This window comes from Thunnus albacares, chromosome 19 (genome assembly GCF_914725855.1).
Source record: "Thunnus albacares chromosome 19, fThuAlb1.1, whole genome shotgun sequence".
NCBI lineage: Eukaryota > Metazoa > Chordata > Actinopteri > Scombriformes > Scombridae > Thunnus > Thunnus albacares.
Window position 1 is genome coordinate 12,205,576 of NC_058124.1, and position 16,780 is coordinate 12,222,355.

At 41.7% G+C, this 16,780-nt stretch overlaps 2 protein-coding genes across 3 annotated transcripts; one reads left to right on the forward strand and one right to left on the reverse strand.

Moving 5' to 3' along the window:
• The first annotated feature begins 1,735 nt into the window (after positions 1-1,735).
• LOC122969758 (kelch-like protein 7) lies at positions 1,736-11,330 on the forward strand. The gene is made up of 12 exons (XM_044335726.1): positions 1,736-2,191; positions 2,417-2,519; positions 3,280-3,373; positions 3,565-3,689; positions 5,131-5,306; positions 6,035-6,209; positions 8,332-8,474; positions 8,793-9,033; positions 9,709-9,910; positions 10,198-10,295; positions 10,419-10,602; positions 10,822-11,330. Exons 1-12 carry the CDS (start codon positions 2,063-2,065, stop codon positions 10,985-10,987), a joined length of 1,836 nt encoding a protein of 611 aa, XP_044191661.1. The 5' UTR covers positions 1,736-2,062; the 3' UTR covers positions 10,988-11,330.
• Positions 11,331-11,617: 287 nt separating this feature from the next.
• aste1b (asteroid homolog 1b) lies at positions 11,618-16,769 on the reverse strand. Of its 2 annotated transcripts, none has more exons than XM_044335724.1 (7): positions 16,649-16,769; positions 15,974-16,224; positions 14,844-15,110; positions 13,699-14,741; positions 13,348-13,579; positions 13,024-13,216; positions 11,618-12,439 (listed from the first exon to the last, which is right to left on the reverse strand). In XM_044335724.1, the coding sequence occupies exons 2-7, from the start codon at positions 16,209-16,211 to the stop codon at positions 12,115-12,117; spliced, it is 2,298 nt and encodes a 765-aa protein (XP_044191659.1). In that variant the 5' UTR covers positions 16,212-16,224; positions 16,649-16,769; the 3' UTR covers positions 11,618-12,114. The 2 variants fall into 2 exon arrangements, with proteins under 2 accessions (XP_044191659.1, XP_044191660.1); XM_044335725.1 differs by lacking the exon at positions 16,649-16,769 and adding an exon at positions 15,508-15,602 and having other exon boundaries at positions 15,974-16,059.
• Between the last annotated feature and the right edge of the window lie 11 nt (positions 16,770-16,780).

Genomic DNA, 16,780 nt, shown 5'->3' on the forward strand with positions numbered 1-16,780 from the left:
ATGGAATTCCTCATGGAAGTGTAATTAGCCTTATCCTTTTTAATATTATGATAAATGATACATTTAGGGATGCAAATAGAGATATAAGTACTTCATTATATGCAGATGATGGGGCAAATCTGGAAAAGAGGGAGAAATGTTAATTGTGATTAAAAATCTTGCTTTACAGATTGTTGAAAGTTGGTCATACAACAGGTTTCAAGGTTTCGGTTGCTAAATCATGTTTTATGTTGTTTACATGAAAGAAAGCACCAATTAACATCGACTTATATCTATAAGGACAACCTTTTGAGAGAGTGCCAGAATTTAAATATTTAGGGTTATAGTTTGACGAAAAGACCATGTAGAATTCTCATATAAAGCAAATACAAACAAAATGTAAGAGCTTTAAACTTCATGAGGAATGTATGTGGTTAATATAACTGGAGGGCTGATAAACTATCACTATTAAATATATACTGGGCACTAATAAGATCCACTATTGATTATAGATGTATAGAATATGGTAAAGTATGTAAAGTATGTAAAACAATTTTACAAAGATTAGACAGGGTTCAGAACAGAGCATTAAGACTATGTTGAGAGGCTATGAGAACAACTCCAATAAATGCTCTGTTAGTAGAAGCTGGTGAGTTGCCATTACATCTTAGACAAGAGAAACTATTGGGTTCAACTAAAAGGATGTGGAAAGGAACACCCCACCACTGAGGTTTTAAGTGAATGCTAAGGTTGATGACAGAGGTTTTGGATGGATTATACTGTAGGCAAGATTGCAGGAAAGATGGGTCTCAAAGAGTAAAACTACAGTCCATCTGTTGTTTTAAGTAATGTTCCTCTATGGATTCTCCCAGATTCTGCTTCAAAAACAGTCATTTGCTCAGACTCAGCAGCAGCTCTCAGAGGTTTGTCATCAAAGCAAACAGTCAGAGAAGATCTTATGATAGAAATTCATGTTATGCTTTTAAGATTACAAAAGATGAGTATAGAAGTGCAGTTTTGTTGTGCCCCTGCTCATATGGGTGTTAAATCATTAATCAATCATTAATTAGAACAGCCACAATTAACGCCTGGCAGAAGGAATGAGATACAGACCATAAAGGGAGACTTTATTATAATATACAGAAGTCAGTTCTTTAACAGTTTGAAGGAGGATATCATTACACAATGCAGGTTTTCACTCCACATTATATATAATGGGGAAAAGTCAATCAAATCTGTGTCAGTGGTGTTACACGCTGGAAGATGTATAGAACACATCATGCATTGTAGTAAATATAATTCAGAGAGGGAGACATTAAGAAATATAGTACATGAGACAGGGCAGGAATGTGGTTTAAAAATTACTACTGAGCACAGGACGGGACTTCTGGGAAATCAGAATGATAATAATAAACTTTATTTGTAAAGCACCTTTCATATAAGAAATGCAGCTTAAAGTGCTTTATGACAAAGAAATTACATGCACCGAGTGCTTCAAATGAAAATAGACATAAAATTAACATAAAACCATGTTAAAAAACATTAATGTAACATAAGATAGAAAATAAAACTTGATCATAATAATATAAATAAATATACATAACACAAGAAGAGAAGGGGAGGGCAGGATTAGGAAATATGGGTGTGATTTTTTTTCTTTTCTATAGACCAATCAGTAGTCAGATGATCTAATGCCATGAATCTAAACACTCCGATCCAGCAGGTGGCGGTATGCACCTTTAAAGTTGGTTTGCGATAGGTCAATAAAAACAAAGAAGAAGAAGAAGAACTACAACCTAATAGCTAAAGGCAGAAGAAAGCTTTTACCACAGTAACTGTTGCTAACCTGTTTGGAGACTTGGTTAACACAGGGGGTTTTTTTCTTTCTTTGAGAGCTTTCTGGGAGACGCAGTAGCTAAATTTGCGTCTGTTTCAATCTCATCAAGCTGCCAGTGACTCGCAAACAGACTGTCAGTGGCTGAGCGACAACAAAGAGACTGCAGCTGCACACTGCTGGCTGGCAGCGGTGCTGATGTGTTGTAGTTTAATTTGACTGGTAACAGGTAACATTAAGCAGCCAGACATGACGGGCATGGCCTCACCGGAGAAGGCGTCAAGCACCAAGAAGAAGAGCGAGAGGAAATGTGCCACCAAAGATGAGTACAGGCAGCTGTCCAGCATCATGGGAGTCATGAACAACCTGAGGAAACAGGTGAGTCTAAGAATACCTTGCTGATGTGATGTGATGTGATGTGATGTGTGTGTGCGTGCATACGTGCGTGCATACGTGTGTGCGTGCGTGCGTGCGTGCATTTGTAGATGTATGTCCACCCTGTCTTGACACCTGTGTGTGTGTGTGTGTGTGTGTGTGTGTGTGTGTGTGTGTGTGTGTGTGTGTGTGTGTGTGTGTGTGTGTGTGTGTGTGTGTGTTCTTCAGGGTACCCTCTGTGATGTGACCCTGGTGGTTCAGGGGAAACACATATCTGCCCACAGGGTGGTGCTGGCTGCTGCCAGCCATTTCTTCAGCCTCATGTTCACCAGTAAGTGTGCACACACAAACACATAAACATAGACAGACACATTTGATAGTTTATACGTTGAGCACCAGTGGACCACTACGGTGAGGAAATTGCCTCTGCTGCTGGAGATAATGTGATTTCTGATAGAACATTACATCACAGATGCAGGGATGTGTTTCGAAAATGCTTCAAAATGAGCACCTTTATTCTAAAGTATTGAAATCTGTGCTGTTTTAGTATTAAGAGTTGAATAAGCTGCAAAAAGAAACAAAGTTAACTATAACCATGAAATTCAGGTAAAACCCCTGTAATGTATTTAGATATTGTGATCATCATTACTAGTCTTAATAATCTAATGAAAGAGATACTGAGCTTTTGTCAGCATGATTGTTTTAGCTCCAGACATAAAAGCAGAATCTTTGATTATGGCCAATTTACCAAATGATTAATTTTGCAAACCAAAATCATAATACAAGATTAAGGTAAGACATGATTAGCACTGGTGATGTAGCAGTTCACAGTCTCTCCATATATACACAATATATTTGTATACATGTAACTACTGAACACTCTTACTGTTCAGTAGTTTGATTGATCGTGGAACTAAGGAAAATTTATACCTGTTTAACTTCCAGCTTGGTAACCTGTACCTTCTGCCTAAAGACATCCAAACTATTCCACATGAACCAGGAAAAATTTCAAACCATTTAATTTCATGTCGCCATGTATTGTTGGATGTGTTTATTTCCTATTAATTCTTATCTTTTTCTCTCATTTCCAGCCAGAATGATGGAGTCGATGTCCCATGAGGTGGAACTCAGGAGTGCTGAGCCTGAGATCATTGAGCTGTTGATTGAATTTATCTACACAGCTAGGTAAGAACCTTGGCTAAAAGTAGAGCACAGGTGTGGTGGTTTGTGTTGTGTCAATCGAGTCACTAAACTTTACAGAAGATCCACCTGTACCAGCTGCTGCTGTCACCTGTCTTGACACTTTGTGTTGAGATTTCACCAGAACCACCCCAGTATTTACTTTTAATGGTAAGGCGTGTGTATGTGTGTGCCAGGATTTCAGTGAACAGCAGTAATGTCCAGTCGTTGCTGGATGCAGCCAACCAGTACCAGATTGAGCCAGTGAAGAAAATGTGTGTGGAGTTCCTCAAAGGACAGATTGATGCAACAAACTGCTTGGGTGAGAACAGAAATACAATTAAGTAACTCTTATCTCACTTGCTGAGCCCTCTGATCCTTAAAGGGGACCTATTATGCTCATTTCCAGCTCTCTATTTTTATTCTGGGACTCCAATAGAGTAGCTTTCCATGATTCACAGCTCAAAAAACTCCTTATTTATCTTATACTGACCCTTTATGCAGCCCCTCAGTTCAGCCTCTGTCTCTTAACAGGCAGTCTTAGCTCCTGTCTCTTTAAGGCCCCCCTTCTGAGGAGCCCACTCTGTTCTAATCGGCCAGCTTTCCATAGGCTGCCAAGGGGCAGCTGTATCAGAGTCGTGTCAAGTTACCGCCAATGCAAACCCAGTATTTCCTGATTTATTGCTTCATATTAAAAGCTTTTATACGACTAAATAACAGGTCGACACAACGACATATGGTGATATTTGGGGCTATTTGTTCAGTTAGAGATAATCCAGGGACGAATAGTACAAGCAGAAACAGCCACAGTGATGATGATGTTTGATGAAGAGCTGCAGACAACCGGCACACCTCCAACAGGTAAACAACTTATTTTACTTTGCTGTGCTGTGTAATGGAAAAACACTGACAGCGTGCCAACTCGACTCAAGTCATGGCTCAGTGTGATTAGCAGTTTATGATTAGCATAATGTAAGCAGAGCGGAGCAGTGAACATGGGCACTCTGCATGGAGCAGATGACTATACAAAGAAATCCGTCATGAGCCGAGGTTGGCTTGGGCTGAAAGTTTAAAAAAAAAAAAAAGAAGAGCATTCAGAGTAGTCTGAAGCTGTTGCTTTTTGCTCAAAGGGATAACTTCTACATACATTTACATCATCATTTGACACTTTGGCCACATTTAATATGAACATCCGACATAGTAACATCATATATATGACTGGAAATAAAGAAAAGCATAATGGGTACCCTTTAATTTATTAAGTCACCAGCATCAGTCACTAAATAATACCTAGACTAAGGGACTATAAATACCAGTTTAGAGATGCACTGATACTGATACTGATATCGGATATCAGTCTGATACTGACTGAGATAACTGGATCAGGTATCTGTGACAATGGGCCAATCTGGTATTGTGTGCCATAATTTTAATAAATAAAAATTCAGGAAATTTATATATATATGTATTATTTGTTTAATTTTGTTTTACAAAGTTAGGAAATTAATGTTTAAGACAAGCCTGATTTTTCACATAAAAGAATGATCCCAGTCACACAGTGACAGTGAGGCATACAGCATATTAATTAAACACTGGTATCAGATTGGTACTCGGTATCAATTACCAATCCCAAAGCCCATGTATCGGTATGGGGACTGAAAAAGTCGGATCAGTGCATCTCTATTCCAGCTGAGCGAGTTATGCTTTTTAAGGCTAGGCGGGAAAACTCATTACTCATTGCTCCTTATTCTGTCCTCCTCTAGGAATCTCAGCCCTGGCAGACTGTATGGACTGTCCTGAGCTCAAGGCAGCAGCAGAGGACTTTTTTCAGCTCCACTTCACTGAAGTCTACAAACTGGACGAGTTTCTGCAACTGGATGTCACACAGCTCACACATCTACTGCACCAGGACAAACTCACTGTCCGTGCTGAGGCACAGGTACACATCTATAATATATACACGCAACAACATTCTTTGACTGCATGCTTGATTTATTTTGTGCTATAGTTTTAAAGAATGTACTTAAGAACCAAAAAAATCCACCTTTTTGCAGAAATCTCCCAGTATTACTGTTTTATTTCAGCAGGACTTCGCCAAAGATTGGGGAATTAGCATGAGAATAAGTCCCTAACTCTTTTTAGAAAAGTAATATGTGCAAATAATGCTTATTTTGAACAAGCTTGTACCAAATAAATAGGGTTACTCATCACAACAAGGCAAAATTAACAGCAGAGAATTGGCCTGCAAACAGCCTTCTTATTATCTGCTGTAAACTTGTGCTTTGTATTTTTCTGACCTGTATGGTAACCTTTAGCCCTTTTGTACCGAAGTATCAGTTGATACAGATCTATTAAGCTCAATCATTGTAGTAAGAAGGGTATAGACATGTTTTTTGTTTTGTTTTTTTTTTGGGGGGGGGGGGGGGGTTGTACTTACTTTATCTTTTTCTTTATCTATATTTAAGAGACCTGAAGAAGTACAACTTTAACTATAACACAAGCAGCGAGATGAAAGAAAGTTTTTTTTGCCTTGCCATCAGACAGTTCAAAGCCCCGAGAGATAGGAAAGTACATTTTCAACTAGGACACCCTGAGCAATAGATTTTGCTAGAAAGAATATCCCTTGTACTGGTATTTTCAATCATGTTTTATTGTTGCATTTTGTAGATTTATGACGCAGCGGTGCGCTGGCTGAAGTACGATGTGTGTAACAGACAGCAGTATATGGTGGAGGTGCTGGGGTGTGTTCGCTTCCCCCTGGTCTCCAAAACCTTTCTGTCCAAGACAGTGCAGGCTGAGCCTCTCATCCAGGAAAACCCACAGTGCCTCAAGATGGTCATCAGTGCGTAGAAAGAGATAAAACCCATACACACAAACATATGGACATGCATATAATTGTAGACATAATAACATATATAATACTGACTGTATCATTCTCATGTGAAGAAACACAAAAAATTAAACATGAAAACTGTATTAGTTCTCTTTCATAGTATTTGTTTTGTGTCTCACTATGGGAACGCCTCCTATGTGACCTCGTCACAAGCTCAAATAGCATCATGTCAGCCCTAATTGGCTGGCACTAGTGACACCTATGGTTATAGGACCTTCCTCCTATATATTGGGCTGACATAGCGTCAGTTATCATTCAAAAACCTCTTGTCGCTTCTCACAGAAGCCTGTTGTCAACTGAGCTGTCAGGTACTAAGCTGAACTGTCATGGACTCGAGTGCACAACTCGGTCACTGGGCGCTTCGGCTCCAGCTGTACAGTTACACACTAGTTTACGAACAGTAGTGATACTCTTCTTCGGCTAGTCTTAGGGTGAAGTAGCAGTACTTTTGCTAATAAAGGTAGCAATACCCCCCAACAGGTAGCAATACCCCTTAACAGGTAGCAATACCTCCAGAAAAGTAGCACCGCTGGCTAACCACGGCATCACCTCTCCTGAATCTGGACATGCAGGATATGTGCAAGTGAGCAGCCACCAGGCTCAACATCCCATGGCCCGTCGCTAAAGCAGAGGTTGTGAAATCTCAGTTTGATGGCAAGAAATTGCCAACAGCGAACAAGACAGGGAAGCAAGTGCTGCCTTTTTTTCTGGAACTACCAAGATAGTGGTGATGTGGAAAGATAGGCCATACAGCGAGAGACACCCCATTGTTGGAGGTTCCCTGCTGGATTGTGAGGGGACGGAGTACAACGGTGTCTGCCAGATGCCGCTCATAGAGCCACTGGTAGGGAGCCACCTTCATCCAAAGACCTCCCTGTCTTCTTTGGCTCTATCACGTTCCTCCAAGACAGACTCCTTCCAGTCCAGCCTCACCGATAAGTGCTAAAAGGCAGCAGCTCTGTCAGTGAGAGTCCTCAACGCCTCTGCTAGCCTGACGGCATGATACCTTCATAGGGCTCATCCTGGACTCTGTCCTAGCTAAAGTATTTTTATCCACTGAAAAAGGGTGAGACTATGCATACAAATCTAGTGCTATTTTGCAGGGGCAACAGGTTTACCCTCAACCAATGTCTGATGGCCCAACTAAGGTCAGTCTGCAGCCTAACCCTGCCTTTATCTCAACGGTTATAGGCTTGTGCTCTCGTATAGAACTAGCCACTCTTTATACCCTGCCTTTCTCCTCTGAGGAGCATCAGCGTCTGCATACTATGTGTCCAGTTCATGCACTGCGAATTAATGTAGACAATACCCAGGGTTTTAGAAAGGGCGACCAGTTATTTGTGTCTTGGACAAAACCACACGTGGGTAAGCCTGTGTCCAAACAGCATCTGTCCCACTGGATAGTGGGAGCTATTGGAGTTTTAGCAACCTTGTGGGCTCTCTTTATGGGAGTTTCTATTTAAGAAGTGTGTGTGGCTGCATGCTGGGCCTCGCCCCACACGTTTGCTAGATTTTATAGGTTGGATGTCACGGCACCAACCCTGGCACATTCAGTCCTCAGTACAGGCTCTTCTTAGAAAGTGGCTCCTCCTTTGTGAAGTGCCACTGGGGACAGTTGTCTTCTTCTCAGGCATGTCTGGCAATCCGGGAGACAGTATTTTTCCCATAATGAGACACAAAAAGAATGCTATGAAAGAGAACTTAAGGTTATAGGTATAACCCCGGTTCTCTGATTAGCATGAGTGAGTGTCTCATGAGACCACCCTCCTTGCTATGGAAGTGAAGAAGAGGTGAGATTGTTTTGAATGACAACCGACACCATGTCAACCCAATATATAGGAGGAGGGTCCCATCCCCTTCTGACATAGGCGTCACTAGTGCCAGCCAATTAGGGCTGGTGTAATATTATTTGAACTTCTGATTGGCAGGAGGCGTTCCCATAGTGAGACACTCACTCATGCTAATCAGAGAACTGGGATTATATATGTAACCTTAAGTTTTAGGGTCTATTGGTTTTACATGAGCACACATACTCACACGAAACAAAAAACAGCCTGTGCTCTTGTCCCAGGTGGGATGCGCTACCACCTACTGTCTCTGGAGGATCGAGAGGACCTGGGAGAGAGCAGCCGCCCACGACGCAAGAAGCATGATTACCGAATTGCGTTGTTTGGAGGCTCCCAGCCACAGTCCTGCCGCTACTTCAACCCCAAGGTACCTTCTTGTACGTGGGGGGCACAGGGGCTGTCAAGTCAGCAAATGTTGGGTGGATATACACTCTTATGCAATTTGCAAAAGTCCAATTTGGGGTTTCAGTTGAAAGAATTGTTCAACTACTTTTGGGCTTAAAAGTGTTCACTGTGAAAATAAGGTTAATTTATTTTCTTAGATTATGAAAAGTTGACAGTATAAGTATCTCACCCTGTATGGATTATATGTTGCACAAACAACAATATAGCATAGCTTTGTATAGTTTAGTCTAGTCTAATCATATTTGCCAGTGGTCAAGTGTCAGTCTTGGTTTTTATGCAGGACTCCAGCTGGACAGACATCCGCTGCCCCTTCGAGAAGCGCCGGGATGCCACAGCCGTCTTCTGGGACAATGTGGTGTACATCCTGGGTGGCTCACAGCTCTTCCCCATTAAACGTATGGACTGCTACAACGTCCTGAAGGACAGCTGGTATTCCAAGCTAGGTCCTCCCACACCTCGTGACAGCCTGGCTGCCTGCGCCGCTCAGGGCAAGATCTACACATCCGGGGGCTCGGAAGTTGGTGAGAACAGGGAGGTGGGGGAGAGGGAGTTGGACCTAGGAGTCAGGATTTTCTGTATCTACTGAATGCGTTGAGGGGTAATTGAGTTTTATTATGGCATGGATAAAATAGGTTTGTAGGTTGATGTGGTTAAAGGTCCGGTGTGTAAGATTTAGTGGCATCTAGTAGTGAGGTTGCAGGTTGCAACCAACTGAATATCCCTCTCCCTCCCCCTCCTCTTCCAAGCGTGTAGGAGAACCTACAATGGCCGCAAAACTCATGAACAACGCCCTCTCTAGAGCCATTGTTTGGTTTGTATGTTCTAGGCTAATGTAGAAACATGGTGGTGCAACATGGTGGGCTCCCTGCAAGAGGGCCTGCCCCCTATATAGATAGGGCTCATTCTAAGGTAACGAAAACACAACGATTCTTATTTTCAGATGATTACACACTAATTACAACATACTTATGAATATTATATTCCATTTCTGCCAAGCCACTATATTCTACTCACTGGACCTTTAAGGAAAAGAAGAAAACTTTAAAGGGATCATTTTTACCTTGAAGTTGAATTGCAAAAAAAAAAGAAATTCTGCTAGAGATATAGCAGAGTTGATTATTCATTATGGGAGAAATACCTCCTACTTCTGGACATATTTAATCATGATGTTATATACTGTATGCGTGTGTCTGCAGGCAGCTCAGCCCTGGACCTTTTCGAGTGCTACGACACCAGGACAGAGTCATGGCAAGTGAAAACTAGCATGCTGATGGCCCGCTGCAGCCACGGCTCAGTTGAGGCCAATGGGCTCATCTACGTCTGTGGAGGAACTGTGGGCAACAATGTCTCTGGCAGGGTCCTCAACAACTGTGAGGTCTATGATCCCAACACACAACAGTGAGTCACAGAAATACACTGTACACAGTAAGAAGTTAACTCTGACGTAATATAAAAAATATAAGGAAAGACAGTGGCTTACAAAAAAGGGAACTCTTTACCATATTTGCAAATTTTGAATAACAAGAGTTTTACACGACAATGATATGCACAAAAAAGCAGTGATTCACGTATTGTTCTTGTTAAATCGCTGCATGTGTGTTACACTGTTACACTGCAATTTTACATTTTAACAGATCTTTTTCTTGTCTTCTTACCTGCCTCTGTCTCCCTCTTTCTCTTCTCAGATGGAAGGAGCTATGTGGGATGAGAGTAGCCAGGAAGAACCACGGGCTGGTGGTGGTCAACAACAGGATCTATGCCATTGGAGGGCAGGGGGCACTGGGTAATAATACAAATATTACTACTACTATTAATACCAATGGGCACTGTAGTCATAATACTCTGTGTGTAAGTACAGAGATGTGATATAAAGAAACTCACTGCACTCCTTTGTGTGTTTTTCAAGGTGGATTGGACTCGGTGGAGTACTACGACATCGCCAGTAATGAGTGGCGTGCTGCCTCAGCGATGCCATGGCGAGGTGTTACGGTGAAGTGTGAGGCTGTGGGTGATACCATCTATGTGCTGGCGGGGTTTCAAGGGGTTGGGAGGCTCGGACATGTCCTGGAGTATCACACTGACACTGACAGGTTTGTGTACCAACTTAACTCAATATTAGTCAAATAAAACTACAGTAATATCACCAAAAATAGGCGTTGACATTTTTTCTTTGTTGCTGCTGATATGTAGGACTTACAATAACTCCTGCCTCAACATCTGTCTTATTTAAATGAAATAAATAAACTCTGAATTTAGTTTGGATTTTTATTCCAGTTTCATGCTGTAAATCAGTTTTTCTGTGTGTCCAGGTGGGTGACTTGCAGCAAGGTACGAGCGTTTCCCGTCACCAGCTGCCTTATCTGTGTAGTCGACACATGTGGAGTGAACGAGGACGAGGACATGGACCTCATAGACTCTCAGACGCACACCGCGGCTGCTGCCTCTTCATCTGCCTCAACCTCATCATCCTCATAGGACACAAGGGAGATTTTATGTATATTCATTTGTGACGTTTAATGGCAGTTTTGACAGCCACTGAATTAACTGAGCTCATGTACATGAGGAGAGTCTTCATGTCATGTCAGCACACACTAATGTGAATAATCACATGCGTATTCAGGCAACAGACTGGTAATGTTCTGTATTCAGCTATCTCTTGTGTCCAAATTTCTCTTTATTTTTTAGCCATACTAGCATTGTAGACTCTACTGTTAGTGGAACACCAGTGGAACACAATCCACAAATGTAAGAAAAGCGAATCAGAGCGAGTTGCAAAATCAGTTCAACAGGCTGATTTAGAAAATATCTTAAAGACAAATACAGTCTGAGAATATTGAAGAAATCTCAGCTTGTCAGATTTTTTTAAAATTTGATTTCTTGGTCCTTAAAGAAGATCTTTGTGATTTTGTTTTATTTTTGCTTGTGTAGTATGTACTAGATAGTAGATGGAGTATATGAATCTTTTTTGTGTATATATTTAATTACTATCCTTTGGTAAGTCATCGTAACTCAAAATAGACTTTACAAAGAAAGAATAAACATCTTATTATCAGCCATATGTGGAGTAAAAACTATATGAATGTGATAATTAAAAAAACGTGTCGATGATTTTGACAATTTTTTTTATTATAGAAAGATGTGCAAACAACTCAAGATCACAATTCATGGGATATTAAGGCATCTGTGATTAAAATACATTGCTCACTGAGATGACATTAGCTGCCACTTTTGGAAAATTTTGTGTTGATGTTACTGAACACAAACTGTCCACTTGAAAACAAGTGATAATCTGATAAAAGCAGTCATAAATCTGTTAAAATATGGCAATAATGTGCTTTGGGAAAACATTTGATACATACAGTATGTCTTGACATCACATGATTTGAATCAGCAACATCAAATTTTAACATCAAAAACAGGTTGCTATTAGTGAGGAAGGTTAAATTAGTGCAATATAGTTATAAAGATAGAAGCACGGTGGAAAACTTTAAGATGTGTTCACTTGAAAATGACAATTTGTGTCATTCCCTGAGCATCTGGAATGTCATTTGGCCCCTATTAAGTGCTTCATATCAATCTGTTGATTTCTCTCTGCCTCCTTATCAATCATCATCATACTCTTCCTCGCTCATAAGTAGTGCAAACCTGTTGTTGATCTCCTCAGATCCTCTGCCCCTTCCCCCTGCTCCTCTTCTACCTCCCCCTCTTCCTCTACTTCCCCGTCCCCGTCCCCGTCCCCGGCCTCTGCCTCTTCCCCTTCCCTCTGCAGAAGAGGAGGGATGGGCTTTGGAGCCACAGATCCTCACAGCATCCAGCAGGGAGAAGTAAAGATTTCCAGACAAGGAAGCCCCAGCTAAGAGGGATTCAGCAGCTCGGCCGCTTTTCAGGTACCTGAGGAGGCCATGCACCAAGGTACCGCTGAACAACCTGAGAAACACACAGAGGGAGAAGATGCAAAGGTTCACTTTGCCATGGTGGTATCTGCAGATATTAATCTTGAGAGATGGTTATTTAAAAACTTATGCAAATATATTAACTGCATAACAAGATTCCACTAGAGGCACATGGGGAAAGTTTTTTGTACCAATCCTTTAAGTGTATTGATTTGACTGTCATGGACATAAAAAGCTTTGGGAACCTTTGCCAAAAGCATCAATCACCAGAACTGATAATTCATCATTTAAGACAATTATTAAGCAAAAATGCAAAACATTTGTCAGTTTCTAAAATGTGAATATTTGCTTCTTCTCCCTATATTATGTGATGGTAAATTGAGGTTTTGGACTGTTGGTTGGACAAAACAAGCAATTTGAAAATGTCACCTTGAGTTTCTGGCAAACTGTGATGTCTATTTTCCACTACTAACGATCAAAGAAATAATTCACAGATTAATCCTTAATGAAAATAGTCATTAGTTGAAGCTCTAGTTCTCATTCACCTTATGTGGTTGATAAACTGGTGGAAAATGCAAACAGTTTATTATCTCTCTTTTTTTTATCCTTCGGTCTTACCATGACAGGTTGGGGTCAGGCAGTGGCAGCAGCAATAGCTGATTAAGACACAGCGCACTCCAGAGGCAGGCCTGCCATTGGCTGAAACTGTGAGCCACTCCTATATCCAAGCCCCGTCTCTCCCCTGCTCTCATGCGTTGTCGATCCAGCCCTGCCAACACATTGCGCTCTGCTGCCCAGTTTGGCTGTGGGACTGGAATGGTGCACATCAACAACAGATTTTAGATCATTTAGTTTAGATCAATGTTTGCTTTGTTACTTTTTTAGCAAACCACAAAATGTGCTTGGGGAATGAAATAAAAGATGCCAGACAGCATGACTAACCGGCCTGTTGGTGGTGGGTACTTCCAGGCTGGTTGTTCCAAGACAGCTCTCCATAAACCATGCCCAGCACCAAAGCCTGGACCTGAAGTTGTGAGGGTGTTGGTATGGCCTCTCGCAGCCAGAAGCCTGTTACTGCTACAGCCAGCCTCAAGTGGATAGGAGCAGGATTCAGGGCAGACTCCTTCACCCCTAAGACTTCTAACAGGACACCAAGACGAGCTGCCACGGGAGCCTGGATGAAATCAAGGCACAACATTGGGAAATTACACCAAATTACGTGAACAATTTATCTTGAAAACTGTTCCCAGACAATATAAACCTAACTTATATTATTTTTGTTGTCATGTTTACCTGGCCGAGTGTATCCATGCATAAGCGGGTTTTGAGTGGATGTGCCTCCATTTGGTTTTTCTTCAAGTTCAGGTCCAGACGGTCGTATTCCTCCACACACATAGGGGCGCTAGAGCCCTGAGTCTGCATTGTAGCTACACCAGCTGCTTCTTCAGTGTTGAATCCCACATTTACACCCTGCTGTGTGGGTAAAACACTGCCCTGACCCCTACCTCCATGTCCCCTTCCCCCTCGACCTCTCCCACCTCTCATACCCCGGCTGATATTTTCTTGTATCCTAACATCCTGTGAATGGACAGCACCTTCTGCTCCATAGAATTGCTGTATACTTCTACCTCTTCCTTGAGTCATGTTATCTTGACCTCTCTGTAGTAATATCCCATATATAGCCTGGCGTATAGCTCTGGCACTACAGTGGCTGCTGGGTAGCTTGCTGTTCTCTACCTGTGGGATGAGCAAGACCCTGTGCATCACCAAAGCATCCACTACCAAGGGAGCCAAAAGCCCCTTTGCTGCAGCCCATGACAGGCACTCAGGTAACTGTGTAAGTGTAGAGGTCTGCCCTCCCGGAACTGCCTGACTGCCAGAGAACCAGTGAGCCAGAGAGCTTTGAGGGGTGACATGGTACTCCTGCATAGCTGCCCACAGCTGAGAACTCAGCCCACCCTTCTGTCCTCTCTTGCCCCTACCACCCGTCTCCCCCATTAGCCTGCTTACTTCCTCCAGGGCCTCCACTGGACTTGGGAAAGAGGACAGCCAAAGGAACAGGCCTTCAATGCGGGAAGAGGGTGCTCTACCTTTACCCCTGCTACCACTTCTCCTAAATGCACTCACATCTAGCAGAGAAAGGAGTGTTTCAGCATCCTTTGGAGTTCCATAATCATTACCAGTCAGGACAGCAAATAGGGGTAGCAACTCCTGGTTCATGCCCCCAAACCAGCGACATAGACTGTTAGTGGTGTAGCACCGAGCTGAGATGTAGCGGTGAGAGGCTTTACCATTAAGGTTGGTCCACTGGAAAAACTTGAGAGGCAGATAACCACCTAAAATAAGACATACAGAATAAAGTATGTAAAACCAAGTGAGATACTATCACTCCCATTCAATACAAAGTACATTAAGAAAAATCTTGTCACTATCCACACCTGGCAGGTCAAATATATAAAAGTCACTGTCATTGGTCAGAACTGGGCAGTTCCACTGGTGAGCCAAACATGCAATCTCCCAGTCAGCCTCAGCTGGACACTGGACCAGTGGGACTCCTCTCTGGATGAGAACCTGAGTGAAGACATCTCTGGTGAGGAGGGGGAGAACGGAGCCATTTCTGCCATGAGAGATACTGTCAGCCTCCTTTATTTTGGACTGCAGACGCTGCCGCAAAGTGGGAAACTTCTTATCACTGGGGTCCATCCCTTATAATAACAAAAAAAGAGACATAAATGAAATATTTGTGGGTCTTACAACTGCAGAAAAACCTAGGATTGGTGTAGGTTGAGCAAACTGCTTTTCTAAAATTTAAATTTATCAATTAACTGCCCACATTGACCACATCTGACTTTACTTTATTATTTAAAGACCTCCTCCACTCAAAATATGTTTTTCCTTTATGTTCCTGAAGTTGAAAGTTTGAGCTTCACTATACAGAATGATGTATGTGCTGAGTTTGACACTAGAAGGCACATTCACCTGCTGAAAGTGGAAAGTGTCCCTGTGCTCATTGAAAATCCAATTTTAAAGGGTTGACCTGCGAGCATGATTTGTGACATCACAACTAATTTGGAGCCAATTGTGGTTCAATATTCAACTTACACAAGTGTGAAGTGGACACTTGAAGTTTCAAGTGCACATACACTGAGAATGGACTGTACAGTGAAGTTGGAGACATCTTGTGTCCAACAGGAAAACTTTACAAATGAAATGATGATGATGAATGATAATTGAACTTGGAAAAAAACATATCAGACACAAATTATTACTAAAAGTAGAGTCTTTATACACATCTTAAAATATGTCTGAATGGGATCTTTAATTCAAAATAAGATAACTTAGAACCCACAGATTAAAATCAATGACATTTAAATGAATATGCCTCTGCAAATAGGAGGGAATCTCTGAATTGGTTTGAAATTAAGATCGATCTAAAGAAGTAAATATTATAATAATTACATATTTTCATAATTAAGTATCAATATTATCATTAATTGTAATAAGTTCAGTTTGCTGATGATAAAGGAGCTGATAGAGTGCAAGAATTTGCGTTGGTTGCGATCCTTACCTCCATCCAGTACCACATATGGCTGTATGTTACAGGCTGCCAGTGCAGACAGGAACTGGGTGAGTAGGCACGCAAAAGCATCATAGTCTCCTCCATGCTGTTGGTCAAAACCGTGGTTAAAGTAGAGGCGAAAATATAGACTGCAGCCGTCGATAACCAGGCGACTGTCCCTGAACTTCACATCTTGAAGGAATTGTCTGTTTCCCTCCACATAGGTAGTAAGACCCTGGACACCCATGGGATCTCAGGGTCTAGGAAGACATGGAGAAAATTGAGTTAGTTTCACTCTCTGCGGTGTTTTCAACTTGCAAATCCCACGCTGAGTGGCTTATAGAGGGTAAGTTATGGCTCTGAGGTTTTGCAGATATCCAATTATAGAATGCCACGGAAAAGAAAATCACACTGGAAACCTGCTACCACAGCTTAGCAGACAGTCGGCTGAGCAGGAGTTAGTTTTTCCTAACGGACACTATGACTGTATCTTGAATAATTGCGACACAACGGAATTTGCTGCAATAAAGCAATTCTAATAAACTGAAAGCAAATTATTGAACCGTATATGAAATACGCCTTTTCTCACTTATAATCGTAAACGAAACTATATTCAAGAGGTGGTCGTTAATTAAAGCATTAAAAATACATCATTTGCTACAAACCAATGCCACTTCTACTCACATGTCTTGCACAGCTATTTCCTTGTTCAAAGTAAAATTCCTCGCCTGTAATATGTCTGTATATGTTGGTTTGCATAAAAATATTTTTTTGCATATTTTACGCATCTATTATTGAATAAAATAGAGCAAGCAA

What these genes read in the sequence shown, in the direction of transcription:
- aste1b (XM_044335724.1), bottom strand. Translation starts at nt 16,211, where the DNA reads ATGGGTGTCCAGGGTCTTACTACCTATGTGGAGGGAAACAGACAATTC. An exon ending in TACCCACCACCAACAGGCCG is followed by an intron (nt 13,217 to 13,347) that starts GTTAGTCATGCT and finishes GCACCATTCCAG; the next exon opens with TCCCACAGCCAAACTGGGCA. An exon ending in CCTGACCCCAACCTGTCATG is followed by an intron (nt 12,440 to 13,023) that starts GTAAGACCGAAG and finishes TGTGTTTCTCAG; the next exon opens with GTTGTTCAGCGGTACCTTGG.
- LOC122969758 (XM_044335726.1), top strand. Translation starts at nt 2,063, where the DNA reads ATGACGGGCATGGCCTCACCGGAGAAGGCGTCAAGCACCAAGAAGAAG. An exon ending in CTGTCCGTGCTGAGGCACAG is followed by an intron (nt 5,307 to 6,034) that starts GTACACATCTAT and finishes TGCATTTTGTAG; the next exon opens with ATTTATGACGCAGCGGTGCG. An exon ending in GCCGCTACTTCAACCCCAAG is followed by an intron (nt 8,475 to 8,792) that starts GTACCTTCTTGT and finishes GTTTTTATGCAG; the next exon opens with GACTCCAGCTGGACAGACAT.